The 19030-nt window shown below is 37.9% G+C and overlaps 1 protein-coding gene across 2 annotated transcripts in view; it reads right to left on the reverse strand.

Annotated features, from left to right (window-relative positions):
* LOC111150885 (AKT serine/threonine kinase 3) overlaps positions 1-19030 on the reverse strand; it is a 314865-nt gene that overhangs the window by 40313 nt on the left and 255522 nt on the right. For both annotated transcript variants that reach the window (XM_022508564.1, XM_022508565.1), the window contains 2 exons: positions 10640-10854; positions 3939-4026 (listed from right to left, as the gene is read on the reverse strand). In XM_022508564.1, the coding sequence (XP_022364272.1) occupies positions 3939-4026; positions 10640-10854 (303 nt within the window). The remainder of the gene's footprint in view (positions 1-3938; positions 4027-10639; positions 10855-19030) is intronic.

Below are 19030 nucleotides of genomic sequence, written 5' to 3' on the forward strand. Positions count from 1 at the left end.
AGTTCCCCTCTGAGGGTCTGATGGTGATTTTCTAGTTCCCTCATTCCTTCTGCATTTATTTTATTTGTTTTGTTTCATTTTATTCTGATACTCACAAGATTCTTTATTTAAATATTTACATATTTTTCATTTTATTGTCTTCTTAAAGTTTTAATGCTACTTATGACTGACTACATATCTATCTACATAGTTAAAAATTCAAAAGTTCCAAAAAAAATAAATAAATAAAAATTCAAAAGTTCCAAAACCACATGTAATGAAAAGCTGAACACACACCATGGGTCTCATTCACTTAGTTCCCTCTCCTGAGGCAACCAATGTTACCAGTATCTTAACATGTTTCCAACTGTATAATGCATAAGAAGTATATACAGACACATTTTTTCCATTATGAAACTACATTTATTAACTGGAATTCATCTATAAGGAAGACATATCTCTTCTTCTTAACATTTTATTTGTTCAATCATTTATTTTTGTAGTGTGGAAGTTTTATTCCTTGGGTCATAATAGACTAATAAATAAGAGTAATAAACAATAAACTATTTGTTATTTAAATTTTTCCAGCTTTCATCACTGGGACTTATTTAAGGTTCACTCCTGCATCCTATTAATGCACCTCTATCTATCTATCTACCTACCTACCTATCAACCTATTTTTGTTTTTTACTTTTTGGCACCACAAAATTCCATGGGCTTATCTTTTATTTTCCCTATCCAAGCTCTGAAATAAACTACTTTTCCAAGTACCCTTGGTTCTTTGCTTGGAAGAGTGATATTTAAAAACTAAGATTTCAGCACTATCTGTGATAATTAACATCATATTTAATGATAAAAGATGTTTTCTGCATGAGATCAAGAACAAAACCAGGATGTTCACTCCATCATTTCTATTCAACATTACATTGAGGTCCTAGCCAATATACTGAGGCAAAACAAAAAAAAAAAACAAAAACAAAAAAACGAAAACAAAACATACCAATCGAAAATGAAGTAAAACTTCTTATTTACATTAGGATATAATCACCTATGCAGAGAATATTGACTAATACACACAACACACACACACACACACACACACACACACACACACACAAACTACTAAGTGAGCTTTGCAAGTTTGCAGGACATAAGGTAATATACAAAATCAATTGTGTTTCTATATACTGGTAACAAACACTACGAAAATAAAATTTTAAAATACCATTTTTATCAGAAGACATGAAATACTTAAGGACAAAACTAACAAAATACAGATAAGACTCGAACATGGAAAATTATGAAACGTTACAGACAGACATTAAAGAAAACCTAATTAAATGGAAAGGTATACGATGTTCATGGATCTGAAGCCTTAATCCTGTTCGAATGTCAATTCTGCCACAAATTTATCCAGATTCAACATGCTATCACACAAAATCCCAGCAGACTTTTTGCAGAAGATAACAAACTGAGTGTGAAGTTTATATAGAAACTTATACAGATAAATTCATCTTCTAAAACATCCTCCAGAGAATCTTAAAGCGTGAAGGCATTTTAGAGATCATAATTTTATGTGAGCAAAATGGCTTGTCCATTTCCCCACAGGAAGGAAGAAGCAAATCTAGGGCACGGATCTCCACACTTCAATCCTGTGCTCTTCATGATATTCGCAATTAAGATTAATTCTTTTTCTTTTCTTACTTAATCTAGGAAGAGATTTAGATTTCCCTTCAAGATACTAGCTTCTCTATATGTCATCTCTAGCTTTGCCACAATATATAGAAAACTGGCCAATGATTATGTAATGATAAACCTACAAAACAGCAAAACTCCCAAAGAGTATTACAGCATTCCCATAATTAATCCCCTATTTCTTAGTGACACAAACCCAGACAAACCCAATCACGTTTTCACAGCCTTCCAGAGACAGACTCAAAATGTGCGGATGCTGCTGTCACGCTGCTATACTGTCCCTTAAACAGGGAAGATGGCTGGAAACATCCGTGCCTCGTCTGATATCCACCCGGGTAAACCTGCAGTGGAGCTCGGTCCCTGATGAATTCTATTTATGGACACTGTAACTTTCGTGGTTATGTTTCTTTAAGGAAGACACTTAAGACCTCTTCTCAGATTAAGTGGCACCTATGTTTATCAATTATAACAATTTGAACTCATGTCTCCACAATACATCATCTAAAGCTATGATGTGGCAGCTCCTTCTCCCTGCTGGCCGGCCCCCTCCAATCCCATTCACCTCAAAGGAGCTGGGGGTGTCTTGCTTTCACCTTGGCTCTAGGCATGTCCAGCCCCAAGGAGCAGAGACAGGACGTGTGTCTCCCAGAGCTTTCCCCAGGTGATCCCACTTAACACAGAGAGCTGAACCCTGCCGAGGAAATCTTTGTGGCATATCTTAGTCTCCTGACAGGATGGAAGAAAGTCCATGCTTTGCCTCTTCTTTAAGTTAGCAGTGACACACTGGTGCCTCACAATTATCTCCTCAAGAAAGGTTTTCTCTCCTTCCTTCTCTCTCTCTCCCTCTTTTTTTTTTTTTTTTAATTTTGCTTGGTGAGGGTCCAGCAAAGGGGTATTTGTTTGCAGCCTATAGCTTTGTACACCAAAGAAAACCTCTGACCCTGTATTATTTTTGGGAGACATAAGAAGACTTTGATCCTTCTCTTTGACGAGGGTCTTTTGTAGTGAACTGATTTGATAAAAACAGTACATACCTACCATTAGGGTCTAAAGAGGGAAACAACCCACAAAGAACATCACCAGCGTTATACAGTGGATGTCTAGTCATCTACATGAAGAAAATAAACGTTTAAGAAAGGTCATGTGCTTCTTAGAAGGGTCGAGAAGGATCTAACATCTACCCCTGTGCTTTGCACCCGGTGGGAGTCTAGAGTTCGAGTAGAGGTATTTATTACCACGCAACTATTTTACAAGAAATGCTTAGAAAATCAACATACTCCCCATTCCCATAACATAATGCAGAAATTCAGTACTTGTCTTCTTCCTCATAAGTCATATGGTATCACTCTATCTTTACCTTACGGATTAATAGAAGAGAATATTTGGCACAAAATAGATATTTCCTAAATGTTGACTGTATATGTTTCAGAGAAAAATAGGGAAAACTGGAATAAATTGAAATAGAAGGACTAACGACACAAAGAACTAGTAAAGATTCTAAGCAAATATGGCATTACATAAAAATTTCATAGTAAAATTTTGGTAAAAATTTTACATGAGCATTTGAAAACCAAAAAATCAAAATCAGTGCCTATACAGGCAATAACTGAAATAGAAGAAATAAAATAGACAAAGATTAAAAAGGACTAGATACAGTAATTTCCTGTCCTAAGCAAAAATTACAGTATTAAAAACAAGCAATAAGCAGATCACAATAAAGTTACAAAATTAGTAGCATCCATTTTGTGGGCATTAAAATTCAGTTTCAAATAACAGAAAAGCCCCAAATAAGAAAAATATCCATTTCTTTGTTAAATATTGAAAACTAAAGGGCTTTTTAATTCCTTTTCAAATAAGATTCGTATGAATAAATTTGTAGAGCTCACTTTAAAATTAAAGACATAAAGACAAGGAAAAACATTCTGATTTGTTTGCTAGTTTTCTTAAAGAATAACATAACATTGGGGTCTTTTTTTTTCTCCTACCAATGTTAAGGAAACAATGAGAAGCAAACTAACATTACTGTGATAAAAGAAAAATCAACCGACCATACTGAATAACATTTCATAGATGCATTTTGGGAGTCAGAATTATCAATAAATTTTTGGCCAAAGAATTTCAATATTATATTCAATTATATGTAGAGTAAAAATGAAAACTATCATTACATCACTGAACTGAATTTTATTCACTTAAAAAATTTTTTTGGCCATAAATTCATTTTTGCCAAAATATATAAAGATTGTTCCATGAAAATAACCTACCTTTTTATCGTATACATCTTGCCAGTTGACTCCAGAGAAGAAACTGTGCCTCATAATTTCTTTTGCATCATCTGGGCCCCCGCCAAGGCTAAAAGACAGACACCAGAGTGAGAAAGCATTAAGACATTTACATAAGCCCAACAGGAAACAAAAAAGTGTTCGCAAAATGTAATTCTCTGTGGCATACATAGTTCTTGATTTCAAGAGCTGTACCAATAAAAAAGTTTTGCTGTCAGATCTGATTTCTCTAATGTGCTATTAATAAGAAGTCAGTTGAGCACCAACTCTTGATTTTTGGCTCAGGTACGTTACGTCACAATCTCAGGGTCTAGGGACAGAGCTTCGTGTTGGGAGTGTGCTTGAAATTCTCCCTCTCCCTCTGCCTTGCCCTCCACCACCCTTGCACTCTGTCTCTCAAATAAATAAATCTTGAAAAAGGGAAAAAAAAAAAAAAAGAAGGAGAAGAAGTAGCCTCAGGACGATGTCATACCTGAAAAGTGTGCAAGGTTGGGGTCAAAACTGAAATAGGCAACCAGCTCTGGAACTTCTAAGATTTGTGACAAGGAACAAGCTCCTTAGTCCCAGTGTCCCCTCTGTAGAGGGGGGACAATGATGCCAGCCCTGTGGATCCCCGCGAGGGTTAGGAATAACAGAAGTAAGCAGCTAGCTCAACAAATGGTAACAATTATCACAGTCAATTCTATAAACCAAATTTATTTTGGTTAAGACTCAGGTCAAACTGAATCCTTGTCACCATAAATTTTGAAATGACTAAATAATTAGAAAAAGCAACTTGTATAGTATTGCTAACAGATAGAAACTCAGGGGCTATTTTCATACCTCAAGTGGATTTCCACAGAAATGACATTGCTAATCTATGAAATACCACTGCAACGTGATTTATTCTGCTAGCTGCAACACATGTTACGAATTTAAAGATGCTCCCCCATCTTTCCAGGTTCTCTTACTTAACGAAAAGCTGGCATGGTATGAAATTCAGGTACTTTCTGGCTTCCTCGGTTTCAAACACATAGTGCATACTAGTCACTATGAAGAAGGAAGGAGAAAAGAAAAAAAAAAAAACAAAATTAAATTAAAAAAAAAAACAACAGATGGAAAGCAAAGAGGGAGTGAAAGAGAGAAAGGGAAGAAAAAAAGAATGGGGAAAGAGCAAGGAAAAGAAAGGAAAGGCAATCTGTTTAAATCTGGATTGACAAAAGCAAGCTTCCTCTGGTCTTGTTAGCAGCTAGGAGCTGTGTGCACCCGTAAAGGCATAACAGCCAGTTCTCTGCGGAAAATGATACATGTGTAATATTACATATGCAGATTATGTATACATGTTTGTTATGAATTTTACAGACATAAAGGATGCGAGGCATAAAACTGATAAAGAATGGTAAAGTACAGAATGCCCTTTACTCTACATCAGCCAAGTGATGGTCACAGACAACATTTGTTAAATTTTGCTGAACTCAAAAGCCATGAACTGGCTTAGGAGTAGCTCCAAGGTGAATACTGGCTGATCTTTTTGTTTATGGTGAAGACTAATTTGAAACTGATAAAACAAAGATACACATCAGACCTTCACTTGCTTGTCAGTTACATGAGTGACTTCTTTGATGAATGGTAGAAGACTATTTCCTCATTTTTGTGTGCTATTCACAACAGAATGGATACAGACAGAACAAACTTTAAGATATAATCTGTGTGGGGTGCCTGGGTGGCTCAGTCAGTCAGTTAAGTGTCTGACTCTTAATTTCAGCTCAGGTCATGATCTCAGAGCTGTGAGACTGAGCCCGTGTCTGGCTCCGTGCTGGGCATGGAGCCTGCTTAAAATTCTCTCTCTGTCCCTCCCTCCTGCTCGCTCTCTCTAAAAAAATAAAATAAAAATAAAATGTAATCTTATTACTATCTTTTCTATTAGTTTCTGAAATCTAAACAATCAACAAAACAATAAAGCAAGCCCTGACTTACAAAGTTTGCCAGTTTTGGTGACGTAAATACTCTCCCCACGGCCAATTTCAAGTTAGGAACCTGACGTCACGCAACACAGAAGTGGAAAGACGTGCACAGAAACAAACCCTTGTTTGGTATTTCTATACAGACACAACAGTTAAAAGCAACCTCGAAAGCACCAAGAAGGGTAAAACGTAACAAAATTATTAAGGAGTGCTGAATTTTGAGTATTTATTACCTTTGTTTTTAATGTCCTTGTTTTGGTCTGTAAGCTCATACAATTTGATTTTTAATCATGACCCTATTAAACAACCAGCTCACAAAATCCTTGGAACATAACAACAGGCTCTTATGAGTTGGTTCAGGCCAACTCCCACACACCACTGGGTAGGAAGAAACACAAACAGGTCATCATAAACAAACAATAATACAATCTAATGGTGCTGGTTATTATTAGGCATAAGGAACACATGACAGAGGAAGAATCCAGGATTCCCTGACACATGGTCAGAATGGAAAATACAACCATGAGCCGATATCTGAGTATCTGTGATGATGATCCATGGTTCCCACAGTCTAGGTCTCCTGTCCCAGATCGCAGGGGATGAACTACAAGGCTGACAGTGAACTTCTAGGCTGGACCAGATGGTACGAGTGGTGTTCGTAGGCACTGGCGGGTCTGTATTCAGCTAACGCCAGCGCTCCGCCCCCTGGCCTCGCTCTTTCTCTGTCTACTCCAAGTGGTGTATGTCCCTCCCCGTCTGGGCTACAAATTCTTTTGAGGGTAGAGATCGGGACTGGATGATCCAAAAAGCATTTCAAGCTTGTACTTAGAGAGCCGGAAAAGCAGACCCACAAAAATAAGTGTTTCTGAAGAGAATTTAACATCTCAGAAGTATGCATCAAAGTAGTCCGCATGAGGAAACTCAGAAGCTCGCTGTACTTTCTTACCCTTCCGCTACTGTTTTCCTTTTGAATGACACAGGAGATGGTGGGGGAGGTGGGAGTTGGGAGTAGAGAACCTTCATCATTTTGTAAATAGAAGGTTTTTATCCAGCTTCAGTTACTCATTTTATGTCACCCCTCTGTTCTCTTGCAATAGCTTGGCTTTGGACATTGCCAGCATTTAATCTATATTTATCAAATACATAAAAAACTAAAGTATCAGCCATGAGTACTACGCGAAGTCTAAGAATATAATCTTAGACTGCCATTTTAGAAGCTGGGAGAGATTCTTTAACACGCGCTTTCTCCAAGTGTGAAACTGTCAAAAATTTCAATGTCAATGACTCCCTAATATACAATTTAAGACTTCAAAATAATATCAAAATACGATTTGCACTAAGATATTTATGTCTAAGAATAGTAAACTCCAATACCAGAATGCCAAGCTAAATCCTCAGCTACTAGGGATTCTTCGTTATTAGCAATATCGTGGAAGGCGTATTTTCCTGGTGTTACAGAATGCAGCGCAAGGTCATGCTTTTCCTCTCAATTGTGCATAGGAGAATAAAGGAGATACCAACAGAATGAGCAAAGTGATGGAGGATACGAAGTAAAGGCAAAATGGTAGTTGACCCTTTGGTAGAACTGACGGTAAAGAATATCAGAAAAATTCATCAGTGTAAAACTGTTGAAGAGGAAAAATAATGAGGTGCATCGTAATGCCATCTTACTATGTTTCCAAAGACTTTTCAGGGTCCTTTAGTGCCTCTTTCCCTTCTTTCTACCTCTTGAATTCTGATGTTTCCCAGGATACTGTCCTAGGCCTTCTTCCCTTTGTCCTAGACTCCCCCACTATTCTCAGGGCTCCAGCTGCCTCTGAGCCATCGATGGGGCCCCAAACCATATATCCAGCCACTGTGTATCTATTAAGCACTGGTACAGTTTTGAGCTGTTGTCTTCACATTTCCATCTAGGTTTTCTCACAGATCTGACTCGGTACAGCCAAAGTGAGTATCAGCATCCTTCCCACAAGCTCCTTTGCCTGTGCTCCCTGTCTGCTAATTAACACCCCACTCTCCAAGAGTCACCTGAGCTGAAACACAGAGGAACCCCCAACTCCTTCCACTTCCTCATTATTTCTATTCAATTATCCACAAATTCCGATTGATTGCTCCTCAACCACTGCCTCTGGAAGGACCCCATCTCTTCTCTGGACAATCCCACACGCGTTTTCAACGGCTCTGCCTACCTGCCCCTGGCCCTTCCCTGTTCTAATCCATCCAATACCAGCTGCTGGTAGTATCTTTCATAGTACAAATCCGATTACACTATCTCTTACTTCATAATTCGGTGGTTTTTCATCCCCTTCCAAATAAAGGGCAGATATTCTCTAAGAAGCAGAAGGTCTTTGCAATCTACCATTTCAGCTTTATCTCCCAACATTACCCAACTCATACTCTACACACTAGTCGCTGAACTTGTCAAATGCCATGTTCATTCACAATTCTAGATTCCTTTTCAGGGCAATTTCTCTACATGAACAACCCCTGTGGACTCCAACCCACCTAGCCCCCTAGACAGAGCTAATAACTCCAACATGCACTTGTAGGTAGAGCTGAGCTGTAAGTACGCGTTCTGTGTCCTGCATTTTTCTATGAACAGCGACAGCAGAACTTCGTTTCACTCATCCTCGCATTCCCGATACTTTACTTATTTTTTAAAAAGATTTTATTTATTCATTTGAAAGACAGAGATCACAAGTAGGCAGAGAGGAAGGCAGAGAGGAGGAAAGCAGACTCCCTGCCAAGCAGAGAGCCCAATGCGGGGCTCCATCCCAGGACCCCGGGATCATGACCCGAGATGAAGGCAGAGTCCTTAACCCACTGAGCCACCCAGGCGCCCCATTCCCGATACTTTAATGCAATAGTGGAGGCGCCTGCTTATCTACTTTAAATGAAAACAGCGAATCATTGCAAACACCCTGTCTTCCCTTTAGATAATACCAACGTCTGGATGGACAAACCTTCAGTTGTCCTACATATCAGCCCACTAACAATCTAGAAATTTACCTACTTGTTCAACAATTACTAAGTATCCACTATGTGCTATCCCAGGGTGGGAGGCGGGGGCAGCGAACAGGAAAATGAATGAGACACAGACATGAGAACCACAAATGCAAGGTTGTTTCACCAGCTACTTATGGCGGGGGGGCATAAAGGCAAGGGCTGTCAGAGTTACCTGGAGGAGTCACAAAAGGATAGGCTAAAAACTCATTGCCCTTGAAATCCAAGCCAGATATTAGAACCCAAAATCAAGCAGATAAAATGGAAATCCTAGCTCTGCTTAAAGATCATCTATTACCAAGTGCTGTCTGTTACATGAATTGTGAAATAATCACACTCAGTAGAACACATTTCAAAACCTGAACCCACTGAGAAGCGGCTGCGTTGCAAATAAGATACAACAGAAATACCAAGTGGGCATCAAGAAAGTTGATTACTCCTGTTCTATAGGAATTTTCGGGAGCATAAATTACTTAACCGTCTCCAGGCCTCAGTTTTGCCCTCAGCCAAATGTCAATGAGAAACCTACCTATCAACTCTACAAGGCGAGAGAAACAGCAAAGGGGACCACAGATATGCAAATGCCCTAAAAGAGAACACTTAAAACCACTCTACAAACACGAGGTAAGCTTCCCATTACTAGGATCATAAAACACATTTTTAAAAGGGTCTTCAAGAGGCAAACGGATGGTGTCTCTTTTACTAAGTTTGCTTATTTCTGCTGAAGGGTAAAATCATGCCCCTCATAAAGTTTAGAGGCTACAAGTGTGTGATGGAAACCATTGCTAATGTAAACAAAACCCACATTTTAGGATTCATTTATTCCTTCTTTCATTAATTCAGTCTGTCAACAAATACATAATGAGCAGAAAAAAACAAAAAAAAAACAAAAAAACAAAAACAAAAAAACCCCAGAACTGTACAAAAACACATTATGGGAGGGAAGATTGGACAATAAAATCTTGAAATCTATCCTCAAGATGTTTAATATCGAAGTGATTTTTAGAGCAATGCTGGCATGCCTACTCATCTACAGGAAAGGATGGCCATACACATGTATAAAAGAGATTAAGGGACGTTTTTACAATAATAGTCATTCCATATATGACTTACAAATTATATGTGTAAATGAATATAGAAACATGAACAGAGAACACTAAGCTCACTGATTAATTAAGCAAAGGGCTGTAGGATGCTTCAGGTCACAGCTGTAGCTACAAAAGAAATACAAAGTATGTAAAGGTATTTTGCCCTTCACCCTCTCTGGCAGTACAGAGAAGTGTATCTTCAAAGGGCAAACAAGCAAAAAGCAGTCTGATTGTTAATACAGGTTGGCACGGGAGGAGAGTAAAGAGCTGGTTCTATCTTTTTTATTCTGTAAATTAGCATAAATAAAAAGGCCCAGAGACTGAAAGGGAAAAAAAAAAAAGGGATACTTCTATCCCCACAATAGCAAGTACCAGGGCAATTAAGAAATTGTTCACTCACAATATGGTTAAGAAAACCTCTCAAAATCCTTGTTTGGTAAAATCTGCATAAAATTTCCAAGTTAAGAAAGAGTTAAAGAAATTTTTACAATGTTCTGTATTATGCAGTTAAAAATAAGTCAGTATTTCAGTGGGAAGATGTCTACACCAAATACACTGTTCTTGGAGTTAGTTATATTTGACTTAATCTCTGTATCACAGCCTCTACCCACATTCGTCCGGAACCCATCAAGTGTTACTTGTGGCTTACCGTTTATTTGGATCCTTTATCAAGAGCCCTGAAAGCAGTGATTTTGCATCTGAAGAGAGTGTTCGAGGAAATTTAATGTCTTCCATTAGTATTAGTTCAAAAAGTTTCTCATGATCCTGGTTGTAGAAAGGTAGCCTCCCACACATCATCTCATACATGACAACCCCCAGGCCCCACCAATCCACAGCTCGGCCATAGTCGTTGTCTTCTAACACCTAAGAGGGAAACCAGTGAACAAATGCATTATTACACATGAACTTTTAGAGCAGTCTTCACAAAATGTACTATTCTTACGGGGCGCCTGGGTGGCTCAGCGGGTTAAAGCCTCTGCCTTCGGCTCAGGTCATGATCCCAGGGTCCTGGGATTGAGCCCCACATCGGGCTCTCTGCTCAGCAGGGAGCCTGCTTCCCTTCCTCTCTCTGCCTGCCTGTGATCTCTGTCTGTCAAATAAATAAATAAAATCTTAAAAAAAAAAAAATGTACTATTCTTACATCAAAGTGAATCCTAACTTGCAAAGCCTAGGTGGGCTATCCTGACACCTTGACATTTAAACTAGAAAGCATCCCACAAAAGATATGAGTCACACCGGATACAGGAAATATCTGTTCGATCCTCGTCTTGAAGTGGCCAGTGTAGAAGAAAAGGGTCAGGCCACGCAGCATATTCCAAGTGAATGACAACAAAGGCTCAAGCGAAAATGGTTTGCGTATTCGCACGTTTTCTCATAGGCCTACTTAATTTTTCACTCTGGGTCCACTACATGGACTTCAAGTAACTTGGGAGGTTAAGTCCTGCTGCTTAAGTGTATAAGGAGCCGTGGAGAAGCACTAAGGAACTCGGGTCAAACTGTAAGGACATCAGTCATGTACACAGAGTCATACAGACAGGTTCAGGGCACAGCGAGCAGGACAGTCGAGCTGGAAACTTCTGGAGGGCCCTGCGTGTTTATACTCTTTAAGGAAATAGTCCACAAAGCAAATATAAAGATTTACTGTTTGGGGTGTGTCCAAAGCTTTATTAGTACCTCACAATAAAATTTCTGTTAAACACAAACAACAAAAATCACGGTGTAATATCTCTCTGGCATGTGCCCTTAAATTTATTTCCCAAAATACATCTCAGGCAAAACAAATTTAGAAAGAAAGGACACGGCGGTATCAGTAAGACTATGTTAGAGCGACCTATTCAAATCGGGGCATAATATTTCATCATTTGTCCCAGGAAAATGTTGATTTTTCCCTTTTTATTAGGTATATTCCTCAGCCAATGCAATTTTTTTCATTTATTTAGATCTTCCTATATTTTTAATATTTTATTTATTTATTTGAGAGACCGAGAAAGAGAGCACAAGTGGCGATTGGGGCAGAAGCAGGAGAGAGAGACTCTCAAGCAGGCTCCCCGCTGAGCATGGAGCCCCACCCAGGACTTGACCCCACGTTCCTGAGATCAGGACCTGAACAGAAGGCAGATGCTTAACCGACTGAGCCACCCAGGTGTCCCAGAATCTTTCAGTATTTTATTTTAAATTACTATATCTGAATAATCTTAAAGCTTACTTTATCTGATTCTCCTAGCTTTGGGATAGATAGAGCAAGAAAACCACACCCATGAAATTTACCAAATAAAAAATCTTATAACTGATTACGTAAGAATTTCACACAGAACAAAGTGGTGCACATGTTCCAAACTTCCTTAGAGTAAGTAAATCAGTTATTGGAGATGATGCACATGTGACTTTTATTTAAAATTTACCAATAATGCCATAGAATTGCACATGGTATGTTTGACAGTTAAATTTCGATTACCTATCAATACTGTGAAAGACACTTGGTAGACAGGGTATTTATATGCACGGAGAATGTAAGTTTGAGAAAAACTATGTTACTTAGCAGTTATTTCAGTGTCTTTCAAATGTTATGAGAAGATTTTTAATTCAGTTGTATCCCAGTTCCAAGGCGACACAGGATCTGCCTTAGCAAGATATGAACACAAGTCCAGTTCCTATGTTCTTCCAAAAAATCTTTTGTAGAGTAACAAACTAAGCAAAATATTTTGGGGAAGAACAACAAATTCTAGTTTTCATCTTTGGCTAAAAATATTTCAAATTTCTACTTGTTCGAAATGAGTAATATAAAAACAAACAGAAAACAAGAAATAACCTAAAACAGCAGAAAGAATTCGGCGTGTGTACTTATTACTTCAGTGAAAGGAAACACTGTATGTATGATTTTTAAATACCAGGGACTTTTGATTATTTGAGAATCTATCTCCTGTCCAATTAGTAGAACGTACTGTTTGTGGGCCTGAATCTAAGAGATCCAGGATTTCACCTAATGACAAACAATTTTAAAATCTAAGTAACCTTTTACTCAATTCCTACAACACCAACAAAACAGTGGCACATGCGAAAAAGAGCCAAATGTGGTTTTTAACCTCTTTTTTCATAAAACCATAAAAAGCATAAAAGCTGGATTAACTGCTTCCCGAACCCACATTTCACCAGCCGGGTTCTCATCCCCAGCTGGCAAAACTGGCAATCCTTTATTTTTGTTTAAATACCTGGTTTGCTGCCAGAAAGGAAAGTGAGTACATAAAAAAAGGGTTTTATTTTTGAAGAGAAATAAGCAACTGAAAAATAAAACTGCATTGTAAAAAAATCTGTTCGATAAAATAAATTTTTCATTTCGCTTTGTAAAATGAACACTGATTCTCAAAATAAGTGGTTTTGCTTCCGAACATACGCATTTTAATGAATATATAGATACATCATGCTACAATTAGGACTGTTTGCTGTATTACTTTGAACTGAACAAATCTGATGTGATATATCTTATCGACATGTGAAGTCCAGCAATGTTGAGGAGAAAAAAACCCTAAAAACGCAGCCAGCCCTCTTAATCTAAGAGTCTTTGTTCTCAATTAAAAAGAAAGATTTCTGTTCAACTCCCACCTCTAAACAGCTGGAAGAGGAAATATGTAAGAAATAAAAAGAAACGTGATTATAATATTCTACATGAAGATACAGAATATAAAACATGTTACCATTTTTCAGACATCACTCCTCTCCCCCTAAATTATCTTGAAACCCAATACGTCCAAAGGCTCTAGAAACTCCAGAGTGAAATGAAAATCCACAGCTTCTTTTATATTATTTTCTAAAGATAATTTTCCTCCCTTACTCAAAGCACGTATTTTTCCCCAAATTACAGTAACATATAAAATTTACATTCCTTAAACTAAGAGCTGCAATCCCTTCTGCCTACCTCTGATGAATTTTTTTCCCCCGAAAAAAGCCTGATTTAATTCCTGGTTATCAGAGGGGCAGATCCAAAAGGTGGGATTATTGGTAAGGCAGAGGCACAATGATGGCAAAGTGCATTTCAACTCCATTATCACCTGCCTTATCATATAATCTGGATATAAATGCAGATCAAAACCTGCTACTAGAGAAATATAATCCACTGAAAGACTTCTCCTGAAGGATTAGCCTAAAGAAAGTGTCTCTTTTCCACAAAATCACCGTTACTCATGTTTTCAACTGAACTCAAGGTTTCAAAGCTAACGTGGACATTCGGGATTTCCTTTGTGCCTTACTGTCTCCGTCATCACAGATGTAGATCTACTTTGTGACTATATTTAATGCAAAAGACAGAGAGAAAGGACAAGAGGTGATTTGGAACACCACAGGTAATGTAAATATTCAACAATGATAAGAGGTCACATTAAGTCGATATCCAAACGGCACCCAAATGCTGGGAAACAAGGCTTAGTTTCCATTTTTCTACCAGAAGCCTGAGACTGCTTCACTTTCTGATGTAATAAAAGCGGTTTCAAGGAGGTCACAGCAGGTATCCATTACCATTAAATATTCTGGTAACATCTGGTTAATATTTGGTAATAGCCGATGTAGGCGCTGTACAAAACAGCCAGGATAGTTGAACAAAAATCAGCATGAGTGGCTCTTGAATGGTTACTAATTTCAACGATGATGTTAAATAATAAACTATGAATTTTAAAATGATACCATCAGTTAAAATTCCCAGTGTAAATATTTATTTGGCGCATGGGCACTTTCAAAAACTATCTTCACTCCCGTGTTCTTTTACCAGCTAGAATTTGCTGGAAGGTTGAAGGAACACCTCCCTCGGCTTGGCTGCCCGGCCACACAATGCACCCAAGGCAAGCAATTATAAGGAGGGGATGTCTGCCCCGGAGTGGCTTGCTGCTCAATCAATAATCCAGACAGAACAGATGGGGGAAAAAATTAAACATCCAAACAAACTGTCTGCACACCTATGTTGTGAAAGTAAACTGCGAACTTGGATGAACCAATTTACCACTAATTCAAAAAAGAATTTTTTTCCTGGTAACCTTGTATTTCAGGTAACGGATATGCGTGTGTTTTCTATATAAACATACGTTTCTATACTTTATCATTTATGGAAATCCTTATTCTTCATATCCTAGGAATCTGCTTAAAAAAAAAAAAAAAAAAAAAAAAAAAGATCTGTTAAGTCTTCCAATCCAGATTCTAAAATGTACTGCAGCTTTAGAAGTCTGTATTTCATGACAATTATGAATTCCATGGTTTCTTGGTATTTTCTTCATAGATACTTCTTTTACACCCGATTCTCAAGTGCTCATTAACTCTTAAGAGACTGAGAGTGTGAACGCCGTTTGCACTGAAGGAGCACATTTTCCCAGAGTTCTCGACTTCCCTTTTGCCCTGGAGCAACAGCCATCAAGGGATTTCAAGAAACTGGGCCTTTGTCACCTGCGTCAAAACAGCTATTGTGAAATACTACAGGTTATCGTCACTAGTGTGCGCCCAGCAACGGTGAGTTTTGTCTCTGTTCTCATGCTCCAGAGAATTTCAAATTAAATTTTGTGCTTAACCTAGAATCATTCCAAAGCACTGAATGCGAATATTCCTACTGTTAAAGCCAAAAGACCAAACAACACCGAAAAGAACTTTCGGTGAAAACTAGCGGCTGCAGGAACGGACGCACCTCTAAGGAAGGAGGAGCCACAACTGAGTGACACCGAGAGATGGTCAAGGTTGAACTAGAAATATTATTTTCACTCATATTTAAGTAATATCCAATTTGGGGAGAAAGAGGGATGATTTTTATTATTACCCCAAAATAGTGTAAATAGTAAGCCAACTCATGGTAGTTAAAGGCACTTCAATCTCCTTATATGTGAGCGGACAACCTCTACCTGAACTAATCACTGTGTTCCTTCACTTAATTTCCCTCTTACTATTGATGGATCCTTTTCAGAGCCATTCAGGAGGAGAAAGGTTTTCAAAAAGCCCTTAAGAGGTCATGTGTTACATGAATTATTAACAAATAAAATATGAGGGATGTACATAGTTTTAAAAGGGTTACTAAAACTTTTTGTTTTTACAAAATGCTTAGGCATTTGAAGACTTAGTTTCACAATCTGTTAGACAGCGGGAGAATTTTGTCTGAGGGCTAAGTGAACTGTTACTGTGTGCTCCTATTTTTACCTACAGATTAAATGTGCAAATACATGTTACCCTTCGACTCATTTATTTCTCTAAAGATCTAAAGAAAATATTGACAGGGATGCCTGGGTGGCTCAGTCCGTTAAGTGGCTGCCTTCGGCTCAGGTCATGATCTCAGGGTCCTGGGATCGAGTTCCACATTGGGCTCCTTTCTCAGCGGGGAGCTTGTTTCTCTCTCTGCCTCTGCCTGCCTCATTGCCTCCTTGTGATCTCTCTCTTTCTCTCTGGCAACTAAATAAAAATCTTTAAAGAAAATATTGACAGAGCCCAGGAAATGATGTCTTTTACATTATCTCTTCTTTGTTGTATTTAAGATAAATACATACAATTCCATGTCATACATCTTAATCAAGTTGGATTCTAAATGCTCTCCCCACCCCATTTACACTACTGGGTGCCAGCAACTACCATTACCCTGAATTTGTGGATGCTCCCAGCTCATTCTAAAGAAGGAATTGTATGTCTCTGGCTTTAAATTTGTATGAAATTTAATGTCCATGTGTGTTACTCCCTCTACAGCATCAAGAGAACTTCGAGCAAATCTTTTTCTCAAAGTCGTCAGCAAAAATTTCAGATATTTTCAAATTACATGTTCTAAGGAAGATAATAAAGGTAGTAGGCTTCAAAAGCCAGCTGAATAAAATGACAGCGAGTGACTGTTTTCTAAGAACGAGGATCTGAAAATGAAGAACACATCAAACAATGCATCTTTAGACACTGGAAAAAAATATTTTACATTTATGTGAAATCAAATTCTGTATATATATATATTTTTTCTGAACAGCAACCACAACTCAGTACCATGCATTTTCCAATAGTCAAGCCATTTTTCTGCAATCTTTTTGTTAGTTCTAACTTGATTATCAAATAATTTTTATTTTTACACTATTACAGAAGTGCATTTCTCTAGGTTTCCAAAACCACCTTATTCAACCTTCCCCATCTGTCACCATCTGCTTCTTTTTAGCATGTACTTTTTGTGTGATCACATAAGCATGTGAAAAATAACTAACATTCAGATGATTATCTGCTGGTACATTTGAGGACTGGGCATAATAAAAGTGAACTGCCAAAACGTACTTAACACTTTTAATTTTGTTGGGTCTTGCATGTAAGCTACATTTGATTTTCAAACTGTTTTACAGTTGGAAAGTTGATCAGGTACTGCTAACTCAAGAGCAAAGCTGAGACTAAATAATTAGCACTGCATAAAATGGTTTGGATCCAATGAGAGCCAAATCAAATAATAAAATTTAACAGTAAGATTTTATTTGTGATTTCCAATTTCTTTTATAATTTCTAGGTGGAAAAGACAGTAGAGATTTCAAAAACAAAAATTCCCTCAAAGTATCTTAATGTCCATAATGTACGGCAGGTAAAGGTTTCTTTCTTTCTAACGTAAGAAAGAGCAGAAACATGTTCATTTAAAACCACAGATTCGAATGCATTTTTAGAGATGGAGGGACACTAAACGCATACTTTATATGCCTGCTGGCACTGTGTCTCTCCAACCTCTCAAAAAAAAAAAGACATGATTTTTTTTTTCCCTTTACCAATAAATATCCCTAATTCTCCACCAAAGAGGTAAGAGAACAAATACTTGTAAATACTCTTTTTCCAATAAATGGCATTTTTATACTGTAAGAGTCATCTTTTCCGGGGTTCTCTGCCACAAAAAGAAACTTAAGTTTATTTAAAATTTGTCTTTAACACCAGCTATGAGTCTGACATGTCCGACAGTTAACAATCGGTTTTTGACCTGATCTCTAAGGAGGCCCTGAGCTCTCTCCACAAGGTGTAAACAAGTCTTGTGTAGAAAGAGACAACACTGACAAGGAGCCACTCACAAGAGAAGCAGTAATCAGGAATGGACTCCCAGGTCTGATAACAATTATGACTTACATACCACGAAGAAAAGTCTGGCATTGATGATGGAATGTGCTAGAAATTTCAAGGTTCAAGAAAAGTGAGAGACACCATCTGAAAGGCTCTTGCCCACCCCTCTGACTCTGATCATGTTTGTCTGATCACATTATTGCCTTGTTCTCAATTCCAAAGTGACTTTCCTTTATGCAAGAGATCAAAGCTAAACTTTTGCATTTTAGTCCCCAACCCTGCTCCCTGTTCAAGGCCACTGGACCCTTCCTGCAGGCTGACACACCCTTCCTTGTCCTCCACGAGCCTGGGCACAACTCCAGGAAAGCAATTATTTTCTTGCACAGTAATGATTGTTTTCTGTCTCTTATCACCCTAGCAAACAGCAAGCTGCTTGAGGACAAAGACCATTTCTTACTATCTTTGTATTCCCAGCCCTTAACACAATGCATGACCTCCAAAATAAATACTCTGTAAGTATCTCTTGAGTGAACAAGAGTGTTCTCCAGTGAAACAGTCCGTATTGGAGACCGGAGGAAAGGGCTTAAAATTTTTTGTCTTAAAAGTAAGAGTAAACACATTCAAAATTACCCTATTTAACAAAAATGCCATGATTGACACAAATACTTAAAATGGAAGAATTTAAATTGCATGAGAAGTTAGCTGTTTCAGGAATTGTCATCCCCAAATGGTAACAACAGTGACGGAAAAAAGACGGGTTGAGACTGTAATTATGGATCAACACACACCAGCCATGGGTACAGAAATTGCTGTTACAGACCAGACGTCTGTGATATTAAAAAAAAAAAAAAAGATACGCAAAAATGTTTCTTACTTGTTTTTAAAAAGAATTGATAATGTCTTGGGAATTGTAAAATTTCGCTTTAGAAACAACTGTACTTTTCTTTATGAAACTCTTGGTTTTGTTCTTCAGCTGATGACATTAAGCATGTAAAACAGTATCTTTGTCTCTTAGATCATCTG

The sequence above is a fragment of the Enhydra lutris genome, unplaced genomic scaffold (assembly GCF_002288905.1).
Source record: "Enhydra lutris kenyoni isolate GAN:26980312 unplaced genomic scaffold, ASM228890v2 scaffoldscaffold24, whole genome shotgun sequence".
NCBI lineage: Eukaryota > Metazoa > Chordata > Mammalia > Carnivora > Mustelidae > Enhydra > Enhydra lutris.